This window comes from Cyprinodon tularosa, unplaced genomic scaffold (assembly GCF_016077235.1).
Source record: "Cyprinodon tularosa strain WSP-4 unplaced genomic scaffold, ASM1607723v1 ctg1020, whole genome shotgun sequence".
Lineage (NCBI taxonomy): Eukaryota > Metazoa > Chordata > Actinopteri > Cyprinodontiformes > Cyprinodontidae > Cyprinodon > Cyprinodon tularosa.
Window position 1 is genome coordinate 91,907 of NW_024037806.1, and position 22,685 is coordinate 114,591.

General features: G+C 38.8%; 1 protein-coding gene across 2 annotated transcripts in view; it reads right to left on the reverse strand.

Moving 5' to 3' along the window:
• The window catches only part of hk2 (hexokinase 2), a 70,164-nt gene that overhangs the window by 36,586 nt on the left and 10,893 nt on the right, over positions 1-22,685 (reverse strand). The window contains exons 3-8 of one of the 2 annotated variants that reach the window (XM_038279908.1): positions 22,304-22,452; positions 18,804-18,923; positions 16,730-16,783; positions 8,215-8,310; positions 4,058-4,157; positions 1,275-1,458 (exon numbers count right to left, since the gene is read on the reverse strand). In XM_038279908.1, coding sequence (XP_038135836.1) covers positions 1,275-1,458; positions 4,058-4,157; positions 8,215-8,310; positions 16,730-16,783; positions 18,804-18,923; positions 22,304-22,452 — 703 coding nt within the window. The remainder of the gene's footprint in view (positions 1-1,274; positions 1,459-4,057; positions 4,158-8,214; positions 8,311-16,729; positions 16,784-18,803; positions 18,924-22,303; positions 22,453-22,685) is intronic. The other variant, XM_038279917.1, reaches the window with a different exon arrangement.

Genomic DNA, 22,685 nt, shown 5'->3' on the forward strand with positions numbered 1-22,685 from the left:
CAATTGTTTTCAATGAGGAATAAACTAAAAGAGCGTGCAGGTGCAGCTTTCACTCCCAACTTAGAAATGAGTTTTATCAAATCGATGATCACATTTTCCGGTTATTTTTACTCTTATCCGGTTATAGTTACTTTAAAAGGCAACAATAAAAGGAAAAATAAATCAAAATAAATATACTTTATGAAAACGGTACAGAAATTTAAATGCTATGTTTAGAAATGACATTATTCAAAATAAAAGAACATTTAGGCATTATCTGTGCCAAAATATTAATTCTTTTAGAGTTCTTATCTTATAATTGCTTTAAGATTTAAACCAAATTTCCTTGGCATATCCTGACAACTACTCCTTGGCACTGAAATCACACTTCAACCCATGTTGGAAATACCAGCTGACATCGGAAGATAAATGATCTTGGATTTTTTTTTTACCTGTAATTAAAGGTGATTTTACATCAGAACACTTCAAATTTGTCACCACAGTAATTATTCAACCATCAAGAAATTTACTCAGAAAAAAATCTTATCCGTCAGGGAAGCAGGTCCAAAGACTTTTTTTACCCCTTCCTATACTCTTCAAAAATAATTGGGAAGTGCTACAAATGTCTGAAGGGTAGGGACACCTTGAAGGGTTAAGATCCAAGAGTGAGAAGCACCAGAAAATGAGATTAGCACCAAATCAAAGTAAACTCACTTAATGATTCTGAGGTAAAAACATCTGAAGACTGAAAAATGATCCCGTCAGTAAAATTTTACATCCACTCCACTTGGTTTGCCTTCCATATGTATGTTACGGGTGCCTGTATTTTAAGGATTACTGAGGATTAGTGAGAGTCAAAAGCTGTAACCAAGATGAAGTGTGTAGCATCATTGTAGTTGTTAACCCCCCGCTGGGATGGTTGGGATGGTAATGATAAAAATGGCTCTAGGCACAGAAGCACAGCTCTACAACACATGCAACCTTCTAACTAGAACCTAACTTCTAACTGGGCTAAACAAGCTGTTGATCAACCATCCAAACTCAAAGAGTAATGAAGACAGATGTCTAAATCTTAAATAAAAGGATTCAAGATAGTTTGTGTAAACCTAAAACCTTCAAAGAAAGAAAGCAGGCTTGCTTTTAAAAGGAGCAATCACTGCTTACATCAGAAACCAAAACGGCTCTAATAATAAATTATTAATGTGCATAAACAGTGAAGTCAAGAAATTCATATTTCAGATCATTACACATGCTAACTCTGCAGTGAACACAGAGATTAATCTGATGACACTCACAGCTGCTTTCCAGGGTTCAACGAGCCTGCATCGATTTCCCGGTCAATGTCAGTGCGCAGGTCCTCCAGGGCGCCATCATCTCCAAAAGCTCCCCACTCTGTATTAACACACATCTGACCCTCATCTCCATCCAGCAGCTGCAGGTTCCTCATCTGCTCCATGTAACAAGCATTGGTGCCTGTACCTGGAGGAAAGAGGGGTGACCATCATGATTACTGACCGACAAACACGTAGAGAACATAAATAAACTGGCCTCATGGAAGAAACTCTAGTTTGTGCACAGTTCTAGTCTCAGACTTGGATTTGACAAAGAATCAGGAATCTGGAGTCTTTATTGTCATTACGTTGTTATAATGCACATGTGATACATACAAAAAAAAGGTTAAAAACACCTATAGAAAAAACAAACATGAATCCTTAGACAGACTTCAGAATTTAAAAACAAGAACATGTGTTCAGGAAATGTGGAACTAGATAATAATTGTCCAAAAAGAGCATCTGTGCTTAAGCAGTCTATAGCTGAAGGTTTCTTGGATTTTAAGCAGGAATGTTTAGTATCTACCTGCAGAGGAACGAATGCCAACACAGCTTTGGGAAGCCTTTGAGTAAGTTTAATTGTGATGCAAAGTTCCTGAATTGTTTTCTGATGGAAGTGGGACAAACAGTGAATTTACCCACAATCGTCACTATAATGTTACAACTGAGAGTTTAGGGATAGACTAAATGTGTTGAGACCTAAAGTTAGTTAAAGGGCTAATATCATAAAAGCTTTCTCTGATAAGGAGGGGGTGAAGATTCTGTCTCAACGTTAAGTGTCTTTTTTAGAAGCGGATTTACACAGGGCAGCAACTTTTCTTTTTCTAGTTGTTCTCTCAGTAGTGAAAATCTGTTTTTTGGCCTTCAGAGGTCTGAGTTGTTACAGAAACATCATTAAATGGGAGGAACCCAAACAGGAGAGCTTTTACAGGCAAATTTTCTTCCAGTTTGGAAAAAATATGTATATATATATATATTTCTTAAATTAACAGAGTTACAGGCAGTGTTAAGTTAAATAAATGCTTACAGCTGGCTTTAAAAAGGCTTAACAAAGCATGATATGGGACCTTTAAGCATTTATCACACTAGAATCTCTGAAAAAGGTGCAGAAAAATCAACAGTTTCATTTTAGTATATTCATTCAGAGGGTGAAACAGTCCCAGGTTACGTAATAACTGTTTCTAAAAAAACAAGTAGTGGCACCCTAACCTGATCCAGAACAATTCACATAAATTGATCAATGCAGTTAACCAATAAAAGGCTTTAGTTCAAAGTATGTGGGAATTCCTATTTTGTTATTCATGACTTCCTGTTCCCCTGGGGCATAAATATGATTCAACTTCCAAAATTGAGGTTGTGACTCTGCAGGATAAACATGTTAGGGCTTGTAAATGAGCCATTATAGGATAAAAAATAAAAAATAAAAATAAAAACCTTCCAATAGGAAGCAACTTTAGAATGAGTAGAAGCTGTAAAGGTGCTAAAGGTTGTTTTTAGCATATCCAGTTATGTAGCAGCTAGTTCACTCATTTCCCTAAGCATGGCAATTTAAGCTGAGCTAAAAGTCATCGACAGAGAATATCAGCGGTGATGTGCAGCTGGGTTTAGCCTGCAGGTGTTCCTTTAATTAGTAGGGAGCTCCTGAGAGAAACGTATATCATCCAAGTACAACATGCAGTTCGACGTGATCTGGTTTGTGTCATTTCCAAACATGTTTTCAAAAATGTATAGAAAAAAAAAAAACGCTTTGATGGCCAGTGTCGTTTTCTCTTTCATTACATTAGGGAGTTATAGGTGGGCCCTGATGAGAGCAAGATTAACACCCTGCTAGGGAGCAGAGGAGACACAGCATTCATCTGGGATTTCCTTTATGCTGCTTATTTGCCTCATGGCAGCAAGAACCCCAAGCATTAGAGTATGAACAGCGTAGGAAAAAATATGTTAAGTGAACACTAAAATTAAGAATCTACAAAATAATATAAGTAATCAGAAAAGCGTTATTTTTTTCCCCCCATATTCTTACCATTGAAACATATGCCTGATGGCGTCGCTACTGCAAAAAACTGAATGGGTTTGGAAAAGCAACATATTCTATTCAAGATGTGTCTTCTCCAGAGGTGTCCATGCATTTTTCAATAGGATAATCAAAAAACCTCTCGCTGCCCATATGAATAAAAGTTAAGGCTGTCAAAGAAGAGAGTGCAAGTACTGCACCTCACGCTGTCCTCCTCAGCACAAAGAAAAGGGCTGTGCAGAGCAAGGAGGTTCGCAGCCATTAGACTGCAACATTAAATTCAGGAAAGATGTAAATATGACGTTTCAACGTTTCTTCTAAAGCACTTGTTCAAACTGTTGACCTTCTGTTTATACTAATCTGGAAATTAAATGCCACTTGTGCTTAGAAATGCAACAGAAAATACAAAATAGGATACAAAAGCAGCCAGTGTGCCTGTGGAGTAAACCAGAAATGTCCATGGCGTCCCTCTTTATTTCGATACCTCGTCCTTGAATTTCTCTAAATAACCCTGGTAGATTATCTTTAATTTTGCTAAAAGTGGACATTTTGAAGTCAATATAAACAGAACACTTGAACCAAAATAGAGTTACCTAAATGGCTCCAAATGATTTTCTTTCCCTGAAAAAAATTGCCTACTTGGTCTTCTTTCCAAATTTAAGCTTTCATAACTCAAACCATGTAATGGTCTTCATCTTCATTTCCCCTATAATCACTGTCAGATTGCACTTACCCACTATGAGGCCAATTTCACAGTGACGATCATCAAAGCCGCAGGTCATCATGGTTCCCACTGTGTCGCTGATTACTGCCATGATGTCAGTGTCAAAGTCCTGCAAGGGAAGTTTGTTTAGACTAGACCAAGAAAATTATTCAGTCCAATCTGTGGATCTGAAATAAAAAGAAGAAAATAAAACCTTTTCATTTGTGTTATGAAAAAAAAAACATATCATGACCAATGCACTGACTTAACTTTAATTTTTTAAGCTATTTTTTTTTTCTTCCTTTGATGTAAATATGGTAACCTCATCCTGTTGTTATGCACCATCTGCAGCTGGGCGATCGCTGACTGGGTGTGAAAGTTCCCAGCAGGCGTTTGACTGGTCATCAGCCACCTGAGCAAGAAGCATACAGAGGCGGACTTGCTCCTGCTAGCTACTCTGCTTGACATGCACAGAATATTCCCTTTGCATTTGTTCCTCACAAATCTAAAGTCTGTAAATCCCTGCAGAGACTGTTTTTTACACAACCCCTTCTGAAGTTTTTGCTCTCCAACATCCAACATATTTTGAGTTTGTAACATGAACAGTAACTGTCTGTTGGACTGCTTCACTCTGTGTTTTATGTCTAGCTTCAAAACTATTTTGGGTGCGAAAACAACTGGTCCTATATCCTCATTTTGAGAGCGAGAAGCAGAGACTTTTTGATCTCTGAAACATTTTCAACTTTGAAGACGTACATTTACATTAATCTAGAGACGACATGCCTTTGGTTGAACGTAACTCAGGCACTTAGGCTCTCAGTTCAAAGGAAAGAGTAAATGCTGCTCCCTTAGAGCACATACAGCATCATACCCCAGGGAAAATATCTGTTTATGTGATGTTAATAATGTTAATTATGTTTGTGGATATCTATAACACATGCAACTCAAATAAAACACATTGAAATGTGTAAGGGGAGCAAAAAAACAGTATGGTTTCATAAATTTGGACATCCTGTCTATGGACATGTGGCTGTATCCAGAATAAACCACCAAACTCATGATATGTGTCTGAGGTAACTTCAAATCAAGTTCAGATATTTCGGTAAACCTTTCCTGACATGTAATTTGTGAAATCTTGCAGCAAAAGTCAAGATTGCTTCCAGGCGGATCACAATGTCTAAAGCTATCAGTCAGCAGGAGAAAGCAAAATAATTCCCAAAGGACTAGTTCCACCGTTTGAATTAAGTGAAGACTAAACAGAAAAAACAGTGTTTAACTAAACTTCTATGTCTCCAAGAGCTGATAAAACAAAGAATGCAACAAACAACCTGCCCAGGGAGGTCTCCAAAACTCTTGGACAGACTGCCTTGTATATGAGGCAATATTCCAGACTATCTATGTGCAGGCTTTGATTTCTGGTGGACAGACTGAAGCGTTTTTTCTTTAGAAGAAAAACATCATAGCCAAGCTGAATTTAGCAAAAACACAGGGGAAGTCTCGAAATCAACTCGCGAAATGTGCTTTGATAAGTAGGGCTGATAAAATCCTCTTCTGCAGTGGTGAAGTACTCAACAGTAGTACTTAAGAGTATTGATACTAGTCAAATCTTACTCAACTACAAATAAAAGTTACTCAGTCAATCTACTCAAGTTAAATCATTAAACTCACTTTTAAAAATAGGTATTAAAAGTATTTCGAATACTAAGTATTCAAAAGTACATGCATTTAAAAGTACTTAAGTATTCAAAAATAGAAATCAATTTTTCTAATGTCAGCACATTCCGTTATAATTTTCAGGGTAATTTTAAAGAACCTTGTAACAGAAACAGCTGATTTATTGATGCGTGGAAATGCTCTCTCTGACAGATTCTACATCACCTGTAAAATACTGCAGCATAAAAATGCCACAAAAAATAAGGACAGCTATTTTGATTGTATCTCATTTAAAAACAAATCAAAATCAAAACAGAAAAGCCCCGATTCCCCTGATACTTTCACTGTGGAATAGCGATTAAGGTTGAATCTGATTTGAGAATCCAACCTACTGAACAACTTGGCCACATGCCAACAACTAACGCCTTAAAAGCATTTATAAAAAGAATGGCTGTGTCTAAATATATGTACTTGTGCGTTCTCATGTGCTGTTCCAATTCACAAGACGACCAGAGAACGGACAAAGTCCCCGGATGTTGTTCTCGCCCCTCCCAATTTTTCCCAGCATGCATCAGAGCAGAGTTGTCTGTTCTTGAGATTTACAGCTGTCCCAGCATGCACTGCAGCAGCAGCAGCTTTCAATGGAGCGCACACAGAGCTCAGATTATTAAGTTAAAAGTTCTCTTTTCTGTCGCTGTTGTTCAATAAAATACGTTTTAAGATAATATGCGGCGAGAATATTGTACCTTAAAGCGTCACTATACAGCCCATTTACAGATTTAATGTGTAATTAAAAAAAAAATTCTGAAGTTGAGAGGACTGCGGCAACCAGCGGAGCTCCGAGGGTAACGGCAGCCGGGGATAACCGCAGCTCATCTGCAGCAGCCCTCTCTTGGCATTGCTTTCTGTGAAGGGCCGCTGGTTCTGATGGCAATTTTTTTTGTTTTATTTGGCAAAATGTTAATTTGATTTGTGTTTATCTGACTGTGTTCATTATTATTTCCCGACTAAATGAAAAAAGTCAGAATTAATTATTATCTAGAGACTATTAATAACAGGTGAAATGCAGCTCTAGACGAGCCGGGCATCATCAGTACGCTTCTGTTCCAATGGACCCATATTTATGCTGTGTGCTCCCGTTCTCACCAAGTCCAGACTTTCCTGTGTTCTTCTCAAGAACATGCTTGGTGAATAAATGAGGCCGTACTCGCGTTCTTGTGAATTGAGAAACGGCCAATATCTGTCCCAAGTTTCTCACAGCTGTGGAATGTCAGGCAAATCTCTAAAACAATGATGCCCAAATTCGGTCCTAAAGGCTGCTATAGATAGATAGCTGCTAAAGGGCTGCTATCTGCCCTGTTGAAATTGCATTTCAAGAGACAAAAACAGCAAGAGTCGATTAGAAAGGTGAGCTGAGCCAAAAGAAACAAGTAACTAGCAGCTCCCTCCAAATGTACTGGAGTAGAAATATAGTGGAGAGAATGCTTATGTACATTAATCATCCATCTATTTTCTGACACGCTTAATCCCGAGTGGGGTCGCAAGGCGTGCTGGTGCCTATCTCCAGCTGTCTACGGGCGACAGGCGGGGTACACCCTGGACAGGTCACCAGTTAATCCCAGGTACATTAATCAAGTAAATGTAAGTTGTTAATTTCCACCACTGCTCGCCTTCAGCCTCCTACGGATTGGCCGTGAAGACACGATCACACAGGAAGTGCAGCCCTACTTTCAGAGGAATATTAGTCATTCTTCGGGAAGGACTGCTGTGAATTCCACTTAACCCATGTAGAGAAACCACTGCCTCACCTCCAGCCATTTTCTTCACCGATAAGATGAAGCTGTCAATCAAAGTCTTCCTGACACTACTTCCAGAGTGATCGTGTCTGCAGCCAATCAGGTGGAGGCTAACAGTTTTTTTTCAGCACCACCTGTCGAAAGACATTTTTCTCCACTAAAGGAGAAAATCATCCTGAGGCAAGAGGCAAATTTGACAGAGCAGCCGTCCGCAAGCGAGGGCGCCAGACAGAAACGAAGGCACGAACGGTGAGATCCCGACTGTACATAGGAGGAGCGGGTGCACCTGCGGAGCTTTTTTCCCCTCCCGAAGCTGCAGTTCCTGCGCATGTGGGATTTTTTTTTTTTTTTTGCTCTCAGGCGTTTTGACTTAAATGTGACGTAATGGGTTTGAGTCCTGACATATTGAAACCTGTGCTGCAGGTCTTGCCCCTCTCCATCCCATTTCCTGCTTGATAGATTTAAAAATAAATGGCATCAGTTCAACAAAAAACTGAAGCTAACTGAAAAAGTTTATTTCAGATGTATTTTTCCCCCTGACCAGTAAAGGTCAACAGTAAGAATAAATATGCAGAAATATGATTTCTCTTTGTCTTTAACCTGTGGGAGTCATTTTTATATTCAATGTAAACATGATTTAACCACTAAGATGAAACACAACTAGTAGAGAACTTAGTATTCAATATTGATCATAAATAACAGCTTTTAGTACATCGAAGTCATATTTTCAGTCTTTACCCCTCGCTTTTTGATAGCCCTCCTCAAATGGCTGACCACATCCTTTCCTTCCACTCCACTCAACCTGAAGCCTTTGGTCCAAGACATCAAGACGCTCTGAGGAGAAAGATAAAAGCAAAGAAGAGTTAAGGGTTATTCCAGCCCTGATTTAACAACCTAATCAATTCACTGATTGAACAGTGGATCTAAAGGCTTAGGGTTTATTTTAATGCTTTCACATTAACAGCAACATATGTAATGTTACATTTTGAATATCTGACAAAGAGCAGCTCAGAGTTCACAGAGATTTAAACGTTTCTTCGGCAAAAACAGCCTGAAATAACTAGGGGTGTAAATCACAACTTTTATCACGATATAAAAACATACTCTTGTTTTTGGATATTAATATGCTGATATCACAAAGTCTGTCACCATTCCAATTTAATTCAATTTACAAGTCTGGGACTGATACAATGTACTAGGGATGCATGATATTGGGATTTTGGCCGATATCCGATATGCCGATATTTTAAAACTCATGTAGCCGATAACCGATACCGATGTTAAAGCTGGACAAAAATAAGTAGTCATTGAAAATAGCAGTTTTGTTATCCATTTCTGACACTTTGAAAAATAATAAACTCAAATATATTTTCATATGCTGATATCAAATAGATTTTTAAAAATGCGGTATCAATCTATTTTACTTTTAAAATCTCGTGAAATTGTATCATTCTGTTACAAACTCTCATGATATTTTGCAAATTCTTTTGAGATTTTGTTAGTAAAATAGATCTATACCGCGTCAATATATCAACATATAAAAATATGGCAAAATTTTGAGAATTTTCGGGGGATTTCGTAGCATAACGATGACATATAGCAATATTTCATTAGTAAAAGAAATTTATATGGTGTTTTTAAATGGCAATATATCAGCATATGAAGATATTGTGATATTTTAATGTATCAATATTTTTTCCCTCGTCTTTAGAAGTTTTTAAGTCAGTAAAAAAGAAGTTTTTTGAGGAAGAAGAAGTATTTTTTTTTTTAGACTTTAGAAACTCAGAAGCTGATCAAATATCGGGTTAAATGTCGGTGGGGTGGCCGATGTCCGATATTCAGTGTCAAGGCAGATACAGGCCGATACCGATAGGGGGCCGATTATATCGTGCATCCCTACAACGTACTATATTTTTTAACGCTGATACCAACTCTGACACCTCAAATAGGATAATAGATTGATTTTCATTTCTGAAAATAAACAGTATATTTAAAATATTAGTATTTAAAATAGTGATAATAAAAAAAAACTTTAGTCTAGTCTAATAACTTATCATTATCAAAATAAAAGGATATCTAAAAAGTGACAACATCTAATTTTCTATCCAAGTACTCATTAACACTATGAGCCCAAAGGGGTTCTTCCAAATATTGTACAAAATAAAATGCCCAAAATTTAGGTTTGGGGTTATTTGTTGTTGGGTTTTTTTTTAGCAATAGCAAAGTACATTTTAATAAGTTTAGTATCAAAAGAATTTAAAACTCTGGAGTATAAAAGCATAAAATGAGCTTCTATGGTTTCAGGGAAAAAGATGTAAAATAGAAAAATACGGTTATCTATACCTTGCATGATTTTTGAAGTAAACTTTTTACAAATTTAAGAACTAAGGCTACAAAATAAGTCCACTTCTGGATACTATCCATGTAAAGATGATGGAGCTGAAAGCACAGAGCTTTCAGTCAGAACGTATTGGTGTCCGCCCTTTGACTGAGAACACTTAAGCACAAAAGCCTCTACATCTGAAAAAGTAAATTATTGCAGATAACTTTCAAAGATAATAAACTTTTTTCCATTTTATTTTTTCACATATATTAAATGAATTGTTAGAAATGTATTATATACAGTACATGCATTTAATTTTCTCCCAATTTTAATGAAGAAAGAAAGTGCAACTGAATGCAGCCTTTGCACACAACTATAAATTGACTTTGATTCCACTTCTTATATATTTTACTGTTTGTTTGCTATAAAAATGGCTTCTATGAGCTTTTAGTCAAGGTTCTGATGTTTCTGTGGATACCGCATGTCTGTGTATAACTAAGGGAACAGGCCAAGACAGGAAAAAGTGGAACTCTGCCCCTGGTACTGGGAATGGGGCTCGAGAGGTTATTCATCTAATGAATTTCTAGATGTGCGTCAATGTATTGTTACCTCCCCAGAAATAACTAATTAAAACTGAGAAAATAATGAAAACTAGAACACATCAATCTACATCGCCATGACGGGCAGGGTGATGAACTATTAAAATCTGTCTTTGCATTTTTAAAATGTGGTTTTTAAGCTGGCCTACGCCATGCCAAAATTCAGATCTAACATGCTTTTAAAATTCAAGCTGATAAAAAAAATGAACTAAAATGTTGTGCCTATCATTCATTTTTGGTGCAATATATCGAATAAAGACATTTTTTCCCCTTCAAAATAGAGATTGTCTTGCATCCTCCAGCCATCCATTTTCCATCACACTTCATCCCTGCTGGGGTCTCGTCAGGGGCTGGTGCCAGCTGTCTACGGGCGAGAGGTGGAGTACACCCTGGACAGGTCGCCACTCCATCGCAGGGCAGGGCAGCACAGCACAGAGACAAACAACCGTTCATGCACACACTCACTCACACCTAAGGAGAATAAGAGCAGCCAATTAACCTAATGGTCATGCTTTTTGTCTTTGGGAGGAAGTCTGAGTACCCAGAGAGAACCCACACATGCTCAGGGAGATGCATGCATGGGTGCAGAAAGACCCAGACCGGGAATTGAATCCAGAACCTTATTGCTGCAAGGCTGCAGTGCTACCCACTGTTCCACTGAGCAGCCTAAGAAGTTCAAATCGTCATTCTTTTATAAGCTTCCACAATCACTAACTATGCATTTAAACACACTAAACCTTGGGTTTAAGCCTGTCACGATTAATGGATCTGAGTGCCTGAAAGAAATAATTTTCCTGCAAGCCAGGAGTCAAGAAGCACTGCCTTGAAAAGCAGTCATACCTCTTGAACTTTTCTTAATTTTTTCACTAAAGTTGGCAAAAAGCTATATTTGGACCCCTTGACTTTGACAGTACAAGATCACATTTAAGACTAACCAAGACAGTTTAGGTAGAAAATTGTGGAAAACTTATAACGGAGTAAAGTTAACAGTGTGTGAACAACGTTCAAAACCAGAAAGAGTATAGAATAGCTGCAAACTTTCCAAATCATGAACTGGCAGGCCAGGTAGAGACAGTTTTATTCAACAAACACCAAGGAGGGTGGTTGATGAATAAAACTCCTGAAGGAGCTGCAGTGATGCACTGCTCAGGTGGGAGAATCTGTTGTGCAAACCCCAAATAAAACACTGCAATGTTAAAAAAAGCTATCAAAATATAATTTGAAGTAGGACAGAGACACATGGTGATTTACTCATAACATTTTGGTGTCTACAAAATATCAGACCTGTAGGAATATGTAGTAAAATCGAACTGAAATCTGTTAGCTGAGGACCAAACTAAAACAAAACAGCACAGATGCAAACATGCAGGCAGTGAAGACCAGGAAGATAATGACTAGGGAACCTCTGCTTATGTAAGTCAGACAAAAATCATCCCAAAAATAAAAGTTAATGGAGAAATATTCATGAGCATATCAAAGATTGCTTTGATTATGATTAATGTATCTGGCAAGTTACTTTTGAACGTTCAACTCTTTAGATTAAAGGGGATTTATCCTTCACAGAGCTTGTCATGTATGCCTGTGAACTCAGAGTTGAAGCTCAGAGAATCAGAAAGCTCATGTGTGAGGGAGAAGTGTGATAAGGACCTCCACTGACTGATGCAAAATAAAGCAACAGAAGATTAAATCATTTAAAAGGTGACAACGAACCACGCTAGAGTCTCTGTGGGGAGATCTTGCGACGGGTCTGGTTGGAGCACTCAGTAGTGATGTGGACTTGTTATAATGAAGACTAAGGTCAAGCTTTTAGGTTTTTGTTCCTGAGGATGTCATGATGAAGTCCTACACATTCAATTAGGGAGCTGGTCCTCCCTCTCATTACAGGCATTCAGCTGTAGCTCTGTGCTGCTCCAAGCCAGGCTCCTCTAAATTGGTTAGGAGAGCATCAGAAAGTGACAGGCTAAAGGAGTCAAGGATAAGAAGAAGAATGAGTTTGTCCTTTATCATCTCTTTGCTCTTTAGGACTCACCTTCTTTATAGAAAACTACTATGTGGGGCTGCTGCCATTTGTCAATGTACTTGATGATATGAACAGTAATAAGCCATCAACATCATTCAGCAAAAATTACAACCATTTTCTCCAAATCACTGTGTGTAGCATGACCTCCCTGTAGCAATGCGTCATTGTGTGGGTGTGTGTGTGTGTGTCTTTAAGTAAGCATAGTCTAGCTACTAGTCATTGACTGACCTTCTCTACCTTCTCTAAGGGATAATTTCATCAATTCCTAATGAGTGCTTTTCAAACTTTCGAAAAGTGATGTGTTCAAAAGACTGGAAGTACTTGAAGTAAGGCCAAAGTAAACTGAGGTATGGAGAAGCTAAGCTTCACTTCAAACTGCAGGAGCACATGCAACATCTCTACCTGCATGAATAAACACTGTGCTGCTGATAAGCCAGGAGAAAAAAGCAAATGTAAAATGTTGCAAATGTAAAAGTTGCTAAAATGCACTCAGTGGTCAAAATGTTTTCTCTCTGCTGCTTTATCCCACATGTTTGACAGATTGGCTCCTGATATGTGTGTGCTAATGCAGACTTTGGGAAGAATTCCTAATGCAATAGTTTAAAGTCGTAGGGAAACGGCTGTTCCAACCGTTGCATTTCCTAATTCTCCTGCGTGGTGCCCGACTTTACACGAGTGAATAATTCAATTTTATTGTCATTACACTGTCACAAGTACAGAGCAACGAAATGAATTCTCTGCATTTAACCCAACCCTTGGGGAGCAGTGGGCAGCCATGGTGCGGCGCCCGGGGAGCAGTGTGGGGTTAAGGGTCTTGCTCAGGGAGCCAGAGTGGCAGTCTGTGGGAGTGGGGGATCAAACTCACAACCTCAGGATTCAAAGCTCTATACCCTCAGCAGGATTCTGGAGGGTGCATGGGAGTTTGACCAACCAGTCTACATGTGTTTTGTGGATCTGGAGAAGGCATTCGACCGTGTCCCTCGGGGGGTCCTGTGGGGGTACTCCGGGAGTATGGAGTACCGGGCCCTTTAATAGGGGCTGTTAGGTCTCTGTATGACCGGTGTCAGAGCCTGGTCCGCGCTGCTGGCAGTAAGTCGGACCTGTTTCCGGTGAGGGTTGGACTCCGCCAAGGTTGCCCTTTGTCACCGATTCTGTTCTGAACTTTTATGGACAAAATTTCTAGGCACAGCCAAGGTGTTGAGGGGATCTGTCTTGGTGGACTCAGGATTGCGTCTCTGTTATTTGCAGATGACGTGGGATGAATGAATTGTAGCCGGCATGCGCGGATGACATCATACACGCGCTGCTTCATTTTTAAAAGATATAAATATAAAATATATAACCGCGGATGTCTGGGGGACAGTGATCCGCCTAGATGTTATAAATGATGGGGTACCATAAATGATAAATTATGAACAGTTTAGTTTGTGCCTTCAAGTCGTTGCCCAAAGGAAGATGTTACTTGGATATAACCTAACAGAATATCTTTAGAACAGCTCTGAGGCCACTTTTTTTTTCACTTTTTCTTTTTTCCCTTGTGGTCTACTAAGGAGCCTACAAATCATTCTCTTAGAGAGGAAAACACAATGGACAAGTTGATTAAGTGACTGTTGCCGTTATTTCAGATAAAACATTTCAAATTCAGTTATTTATTTTAGACCAAATAACATTTTACATTTACATTCCGCTCGCTCGCTGAGGGTAAACCTGCTGTTGCTCTGACTGCACAGTGAGAGGGACTCCAGCGGGGTTGGGATGGGGGAGGTGCCCCACGGCAGCACCTGCGGCTGGAGGACAAGAGTAGGAACGATACGTGCTTTCACCTAAGAGTCTCTTAAAGCTGCCAGTGACACCAAAAAAGTCGCTAGATTTGTCTCTAGTCGCTTTTTTGAAAAAGAGTCGCTGGAGGGGTCTGAAAAGCCACTAAATATAGCGACAAAGTGGCTGAGCTGGCAACACTGCACAGGTGAACTGGGCAGCCGGGGCGGCATTTTTACAAAGGAGGTCGGGATGCGCGCTTTGTAAAAACTTTTTGTGTCTCTATGGCGCTGGGTTATGGGCATTATGAAAGTACAGCTGTGGAAGGGTGTGATAAACAGACAGATCTTTTTGTTGCTGTCTATATGAGATTGTGGCGGGCCGCAGAACTGCGTTTTATCAAACTGGTCCTATAGACACTCTATTACATATGGAGTCATGGAACAAAAGTAATTTCGCCCTTGGATTATTAAAGTATTTCTGATTCTGATTCCTCATTGATGGGACAGGTGTTGTGAATGAATGAATTGGGGGGGGCTTTCGTTAGTAAAAGGGTAGTGTAGTCAACCGACTACCTGGTTGACCTGGGAGAGACGCTAGTTTGTTTGTTAGCCAAAACTGGACAAGCTCCATGGCAACAGTTATCATTTGCTATTTTTCTTCACAGAAGCACCAGAAGGCAACTACTCTCCTTTCAGACATGCTTTCTACGAGATTTTTAACGCGTTTTATCATTTATTTTAGCTGAATGGTCAAGAGTGACGGGGGTTGATTTTTTCCTCTAGTCAGAAAGTAATACCAGTTGATCATGTTGATTAAATCACTAAAGATAATATTTATGTCTAAACGATGTGTCACCATCTCCTTGATGAATCAGCTGAAATAAATTAATATCAAACGAGACAAAATCCCTCAGCTTGTAAGCTTGTTCTGTTCCTCATCACCTGCACAACTCGTACAGGATGTTGTGATACTTCTGTAGTAGCTATTATGTTGCTTAACAGCGAGGCACCAAAGTGATCTTATTCGCTTAGTGCGCCGCTGGCTCTAAGTAAATCTGATAGACTATGGCTTAAAAGTTACTTTTTCTATTATTAGTTGATCAAAAGGAGAAACAGTAATCCTGGTTTTTATTACTAGATAATTACAATTATGCATCACAATTTAAAAACGTATATAGTAACTTTTTTCTGCAATTAAATATTCACAAATATTAGGAAGTTGATAATTTTTTTATTTCTGACGTGCTATAAGTGTCATTTTCTACACCTGCAAGATGGCGGTGGAGGTAACTGATGAGGCTCTTTATGTTTGTGATTTTGTTCATGTCTTCACCCCTGTGGCAAATAAAGCTGGACTTCAGCGTCTTTGCAGTCACTCCCCACAGCACCAGCGTGGGTAGCCACCCCGCTGCAGGACCCAGTATCCCTCACATTCAGAAATGGAACCTTTGGTACCCACGGTCTTTAGGCACCTGCAACCCGGGCGACCCGCTGCCCAAAGCCCAGTGCGGTATGTTAGTCACCTGAGCTCAGGCAGGAGACACACCCAGTGTCCCATGCACCAGACTGCGGGCACAGGCCAAGGGAGCCAAAGCACCTAAGGGCAGGCAAACAGAAAACCCCACAGAACAAGACAAGAGGCCTCTGAGCATGCCACCAATGACCCCTCCTGCACCACACCAGCCACGATCAATCCCCAGGACCCCAGGCCCAGTCTCAGCCATGAGGCGGAGCGTAGAGAACAGAGATGTAGAAATGCCCGATGCCAAGAGCCTCTTGTTTTTAAACCCCCATAATAAGTCAGCCGGTGGAGTCCCATGCAGCACCTCTCTAATGTGATTAACCTCAAGGCCCTCTTCTTGGCCTTATTCTCTTTAACCTTTATATTTCTCCCAACTGTGTCAATCCTCAGAAAACATGGTCCAGACTTTTATTTGCAGAAGGTAAATGCTCTTCATTATACTAGTCTCGTCTTAATATTGCTTTTTAATTAGGTTCGCTGTATTCAGGTTTGTTTTTTGGTTTATTTTTTAGCTTTTAGGATGATATAAACAACTTTGGCTAACTGATTTGTATTTTAAGGTGCTATAGAAACAAAGCGGAGCTGAGAGTGCACTGCCTATTTTCTCCATTTTAGGTGTGTCCGTCTAACATCTCTTCAAGGAAAAGAAGCAGCTGATGCAGCGATTCTTCAATAAATCAAATTAAAAATAACGATAAAAATCCGCTTTATCGCCCAGCCCTAGTTGGGACTTGAAAATAGCTTAACTTAAATGCATGAACTGAATAATAACTTGGCTAAAATTTGAATGCTACAAATTTTCTACAACAAAATCTTGCAATACCAGTTTGCTAACAACTTATATCTGACAACAAAAATAAACTTTTATCTGGTTACTCAGCATTCCTGAAAGCCCTGTAGGTTACTCACATATTTTTGCTGCAGCTATGTGTAATAAGGAAACACCTTAGTATGAGGGAAAAAAAAAAAAGAAAGGTGAAAAACCCCAGAAAATGACCAGGGAAAGAACACGAATCATCTTCCTTATACCTGATATGATGACATTTGATCGTGGGCCCTTGTTTTTTGGATGGAAGATTTTATCTCGATAGGAAAAGAAAAAACAAACAACACTTATAACTAAAATGTTACACAAATACAGAACAATTACCATGAAACCTTTTTGTATAAGTGACAAACCACTTCATATCTAGAATAGGTTTTCTGTTAAACAAATGAAAGTTAGGTAAATACAGGTGCTGGTCATAAAATTAGAATATCATGAAAAAGTAGATTGATTTCAGTAATTCCATTTAAAAAGTGAAACTTGTATATTATATTCATACATTACATACAAACTCATATATTTCAGATGTTTATTTTGTTTAATTTTGATGATTACAAATGACAACAAATGAAAATCTCAAATTCATCATATCAGAAAATTAGAATATTACTGAAGACCAATAAAAACAAAGGATTTATAGAAATGTTGGCCAACTGAAAAGTATGAACATGAAAAGTATGAGCATGTACAGCACTCAGTATTTAGTTGGGCCTCCTTTGGCCTGTATTACTGCAGCAATGCGGCGTGGCATGGAGTCGATCAGTCTGTGGCACTGCTCAGGTGTTATGATAGCCCAGGTTGCTCTAATAGTGGCTTTTAGCTCTTCTGAATTGTTGGGTCTGGTGTATTGCATCTTCTTCTTCACAATACCCCATAGATTTTCTATGGGGTTAAGGTCAGGAGAGTTTGCTGGCCAATTAAGAACAGGGATACCATGGTCCTTCAACCAGGTACTGGTAGCTTTGGCACTGTGTGCAGGTGCCAAGTCCTGTTGGAAAATGAAATCTGCATCTCCAAAAAGTTGGTCAGCTGCAGGAAGCATGAAGTGCTCTAAAACTTCCTGGTATGTGGCTGCGTTGACCCTGGACCTCAGAAAACACAATGGACCAACACCAGCAGATGACATGGCACCCCAAACCATCACTGACTGTGGAAACTTTACACTGGACTTCAAGCAACGTGGATGAAGTGCCTCTCTTCTTTTCCTCCAGACTCTGGGACCTTGATTTCCAAAGGAAATGCAAAATTTACTTTCATCAGAGAACATGACTTTGGACCACTCACCAGCAGTCCAGTCCTGTTTCTCTTTAGCCCAGGCAAGACGCTTCTGACGCTGTCTGTGGTTCAAGAGTGGCTTGACACAAGGAATGCGACAGCAGAAACCCATGTCTTTCATACGTCTGTGTGTGGTGGTTCTTGAAGCACTCACTCCAGCTGCAGTCCACTCTTTGTGAATCTCCCCCACATTTTTGAATGGGTTTTGTTTCACAATCCTCTCCAGGGTGCGGTTATCTCTCTTGCTTGTACACTTTTTTCGACCACATCTTTTCCTTCCCTTCGCCTCTCTATTAATGTGCTTGGACACTGAGCTCTGTGAACAGCCAGCCTCTTTAGCGATGACCTTTTGTGTCTTGCCCTCCTTGTGCAAGGTGTCGATGGTCGTCTTTTGGACAACTGTCAAGTCAGCAGACTTCCCCATGATTGTGTAGCCTATAGAACTAGACTGAAAGACCATTTAAAGGCTTTTGCAGGTGGTTTGAGTTAATTAGCTGATTAGAGTGTGGCACCAGGGGCCATCAATTTTGAACCTTTTCACAATATTCTAATTTTCTGATATGATGAATTTGAGATTTTCATTTGTTGTCATTTGTAATCATCAAAATTAAACAAAATAAACATCTGAAATATATGAGTTTGTATGTAATGTATGAATATAATATACAAGTTTCACTTTTTAAATGGAATTACTGAAATCAATCTACTTTTTCATGATATTCTAATTTTATGACCAGCACCTGTACTTATAAAGGTTACAATGGAAACCATTGTTTATGGTCAGACTAGATTATATTATGCTTAAATGACCTAGAAAAGTCTCCTTGAATACTATGTCTACTATTAGACATAGTATTATCTACTATATATATATAAAAATATATATATATATATATATATATATGTCAATCAGGCCTCTAATGTACAAAAAAAAGACTAAAAACTTTGAGAAACTTTAGAGGAAATTATGCTTAAACCGATGAAAAGAACAAAATGACTCACCTCATCCAACTTGGTCTGCAGGCAGGGGAAAGAAAAGGTGAAACCTAGAGGAAGCTTCTTATCCTTTATCCCCATCTTCTCCAGAAAATCAGCCAGGCAGTCGGCGATGTGGTCAAATAACTACAATAGAGAAAAGGTTGTTCTCATTAAACATCAGCAGACATATATGTGAACTAACTACCATGTCACTGCTAAAGCCCTGGTATTAGACTTTTATAACCCCAATGGTTATGTTCACATAGGTGGACGCTTTATTTATGCATCATTTATCACAGTGACATAGAGGAACATCTTTAACATTTGTTTTAGATTCACACGAGTGTAAACACCATAAAACACAAGGACAGAAATGTGAAAATGATTAAATTAATCAATGACACGTAGGAATAAAAGAGGAGTGAAGATAGAGCAATGTACTGATAACACTCCAGGATTTGTTAAAAATGTGTGACGACACATATTATGCATCTAACTACTGTAGACTTTATTGTTAACTTGCTGATGTTTTAAAGCCATTAAACAGAAATCTACCCTTATGAAGGTCCAGTGCATACAACGCAGAAACTGATTTCCATAGGAGTACAAATGTTTTAAAATGTTGTATCTTGAAACAAAAAATTGGCCAAATTAAAATTTTAGAATTATAATAAAAGTTCTGTATGAGCTATTTGACATACAGTTTGGTTTGCTGTAATAACACACCGTTAGAAATGAGAAGCTGTGACTCCAGAGTTTTTGGCTCTCCTTTGAACGGCAACAATACATGTTTGAGGGGAAACTGCTCCTAAGAACAACTTTGGTGGTGAGACAACCTCTAACATTGATGTACACTAAAAAGTCATGAAAACCAAACAGAAATTGAGCTTATAAGTCTTAGCCATGAAAAAGTCAGTGGGTCCCTGAAAAGATGCAGCTGATGAGAATCCCTCTGGATAATTAAGGTTTAATCAAAGTGTAACATCATTATTTAGCAGCACATCTAAGGGCTGAAACCCCTAGACACACTAGGAATTATGGTAACTGAGTTATATTTCAATTAACCTCCTGCTGCCTTTCAAGAACATCCTGGGATGGCAAAATGCTACATATCTACTAGGATTTTGTGTCCTAGACTGACGCATAATGCTGTATACCTGGCATGCCAGACCGACTGCTGAGGCTCAATACCTCAAGTCTAAAAAAATTTGGCTCAATTCCAGTGCAGGAGGCGGGACCACAATGTTAAAAAGATGTTTTCTGCAACCATAACAGTAACGATTGCAGCTGCAGCATATTTATGTTTTAGTGATACTCTTTTGGACAGTATGTCTCAAAACAACTTTTTCTATCGTTCACATTTAATACCTGGCTGCTGTAAGAGCTGCTGTGAACAAAAAAGAAGATATTGACCCTCAGGTTATCACTGTTAGATCGTCTGGCATTTCATCCTAGTAAAATTTCTCTACCTATATTGAAAAACTATAACTTGACATTTTATCCAATCCTTTTAGAAAAAACTGCTTAATCTCAGTCAAAGCTTGATTCTCACCACAGATAAACAACTGGTTTTGGTGCAGGGTTTGACTAGGCCACTCAAATAAAAGATTTCAGTTTGACCTGAAATTGTTACTCTGTGGCTCTAGCTGTATGCTGCGTTCACACTGAGCACATTCTGACCATCAGAGGCAGCCGGATTTAAATTCAGAGTCTGTGGTGGACACGCATCAAGAGGCGTCATGAGGTCCAGCAGCGCTTTTCGACTCTCTGGACCAGCATCGGACTCTGCCTGTTTCGAGCTTTTGCATCAAGCGTGTCAAAAGCATCAAATACTTGAAAAAACATTAGACTATTGCTGCTCAATGTGGCACATCTATGAATCAGAGAAACTAGTGTTTTAGCTGGCAGGGAGACAGTAACTGGATCCAAGCTGTGATATCTGCTCCTGCAGAACTTTTAGCATAAAACCATCAAAAATAAAACCAATATATTTAAAGGTGTTACACTAACTTTTAACATAAAAACACAGGAAAATATAATTTTTTATGTATAGGAAAAATCAGTTGCTGTAAACACTCCTCTAATATTTCATTACTTGTTTGTGGCAAAAATGTTCGTATTAACGTCAAACTGAGGTATTGCTCGATTCTCGCAGGTACACAGGGGTTTACCGCTGGAAGAGCTAGAAAATATTTAAAACTAGGATCCTAATCCTGAAGAACTGACTACTTGGATAATGCTCTGAGGTGTATTTTCTAATTTAAAACATCATAATATTACTTTTTCCCACCCAGCACAGCAGATAAAGCAAGCTATTCTCTCCATTGCATATAACTTTGTACACAGAATACCAGCAAATTTTCTAAACGTTTGCCCAGACTTTGCTTATAAAATGCTTCTGATGCACATCTTAAAAATACACAAAGGCTGAGGCCATGATGAGGTGTTGGACGCTGCAAAGCAAACCTATGCATAATCTCTAAAGCTTTTTCTGCATCTACTGCTGCTTTTCCACATAACTCTACTCCATTAAGTCCCTCTCTATAAAGTCAAGAACCTACTGTGTTTCCAAGCACCACATTTTGGCTGGATAAAGTGACCAATGTCTGGATGAGGATCCATTAACAAATTAAATCCCGTATATGAAGAATAGTATGTTACCAAACTTCAAGTACATGAAAAAATAGAGAAATAATTTTGGCCATATAGTGTTTCTATACATTCCTGGTGTTGAAGTGGAGCAGAGTTGACTTTGAGTAAAATAGAGCTGTCAGGATAATTATCATTGAATATCATTGCTCATATCCAGAAAAGAAGGATAAAATACAACGTCTGGTGTCACCTGGAACTGCAGCAGGATGGATATATTTAAAATACAGATAAGGGATCATTACAGGTACAAATGGAAGCACTGACTAATAGGTGTCTCTTCAAAGCCATTACATTGAAAAACATCTCATGTCTGATAGAGATTCAAATGTTAGAGGTATTAGAGGAAGTATTAATGAACATCTAATCTATTCTTGGTATATGATGCACTGCAGGACATGCTTTTACTCTCTGGGTCTGTCAGTAAGAAAGACAGGCTGTTCAGCTCTGCAAATTACTGCAAAACAAGAAGGCAACAATATATCAACAGGTCACATATGTATCTTCATTTGCGAGCCTTCCTTCTCTTTGACAGGCTATAATTTTCCTGAAAAAAGATACAGAGACAAGAAAATGACCACTATCTGATAACATATCTTAAGAAAGGTCACTTCTGTGTGAAAAAGCTGCTTTTTTATTAACTTTTTCCTTTCCTCTCCTTAGTCATCTTGTTTGGAGAGGGATTGCTGCATATTGGGCCATAAGACAAGGCCACAGGCACATGTCATAACAAAAACTAATTATCACCACTGGTAAACAAGTAACCTGAGAATGAGGGGCAGAGCAGCACTCAGATATGACAGCCAAAAACAACCGACCAAGGACAAGGAAGAGTTGATCAGCAATATCCTTCCTGACAACATGCGGGGGCTTACCTCAGAGCCGCTGCCTCTCATCACAAGCTCAGGAATGTCATAAGTCTGGCTTTCCATCTCCACCTTTTGCTCGCCATTGCCCTGCACTTTAACCAGCAGAATTCGGAAGTTGGATCCACCGAGGTCCAGCGCCAAGAATTCTCCTTGTTCTTTGAACACAAAAAAAAATTACATTTAGGATAGAGTCTATCATCAAGTGAATTTAATATTCTATAGACCAATTAAAAATCAGCAGGGTCCGAATAAAGAAAATCAAAAACCAGTAAAGGTCGCAGACATTTTTTATTATAATCTGTTTCTTTAAACAGAAGTTAACACTGAAATAAAATGCAGGTGTTTATGCATCTATGTTATATATTGACTTTTTAAATAAAAAAAAAAA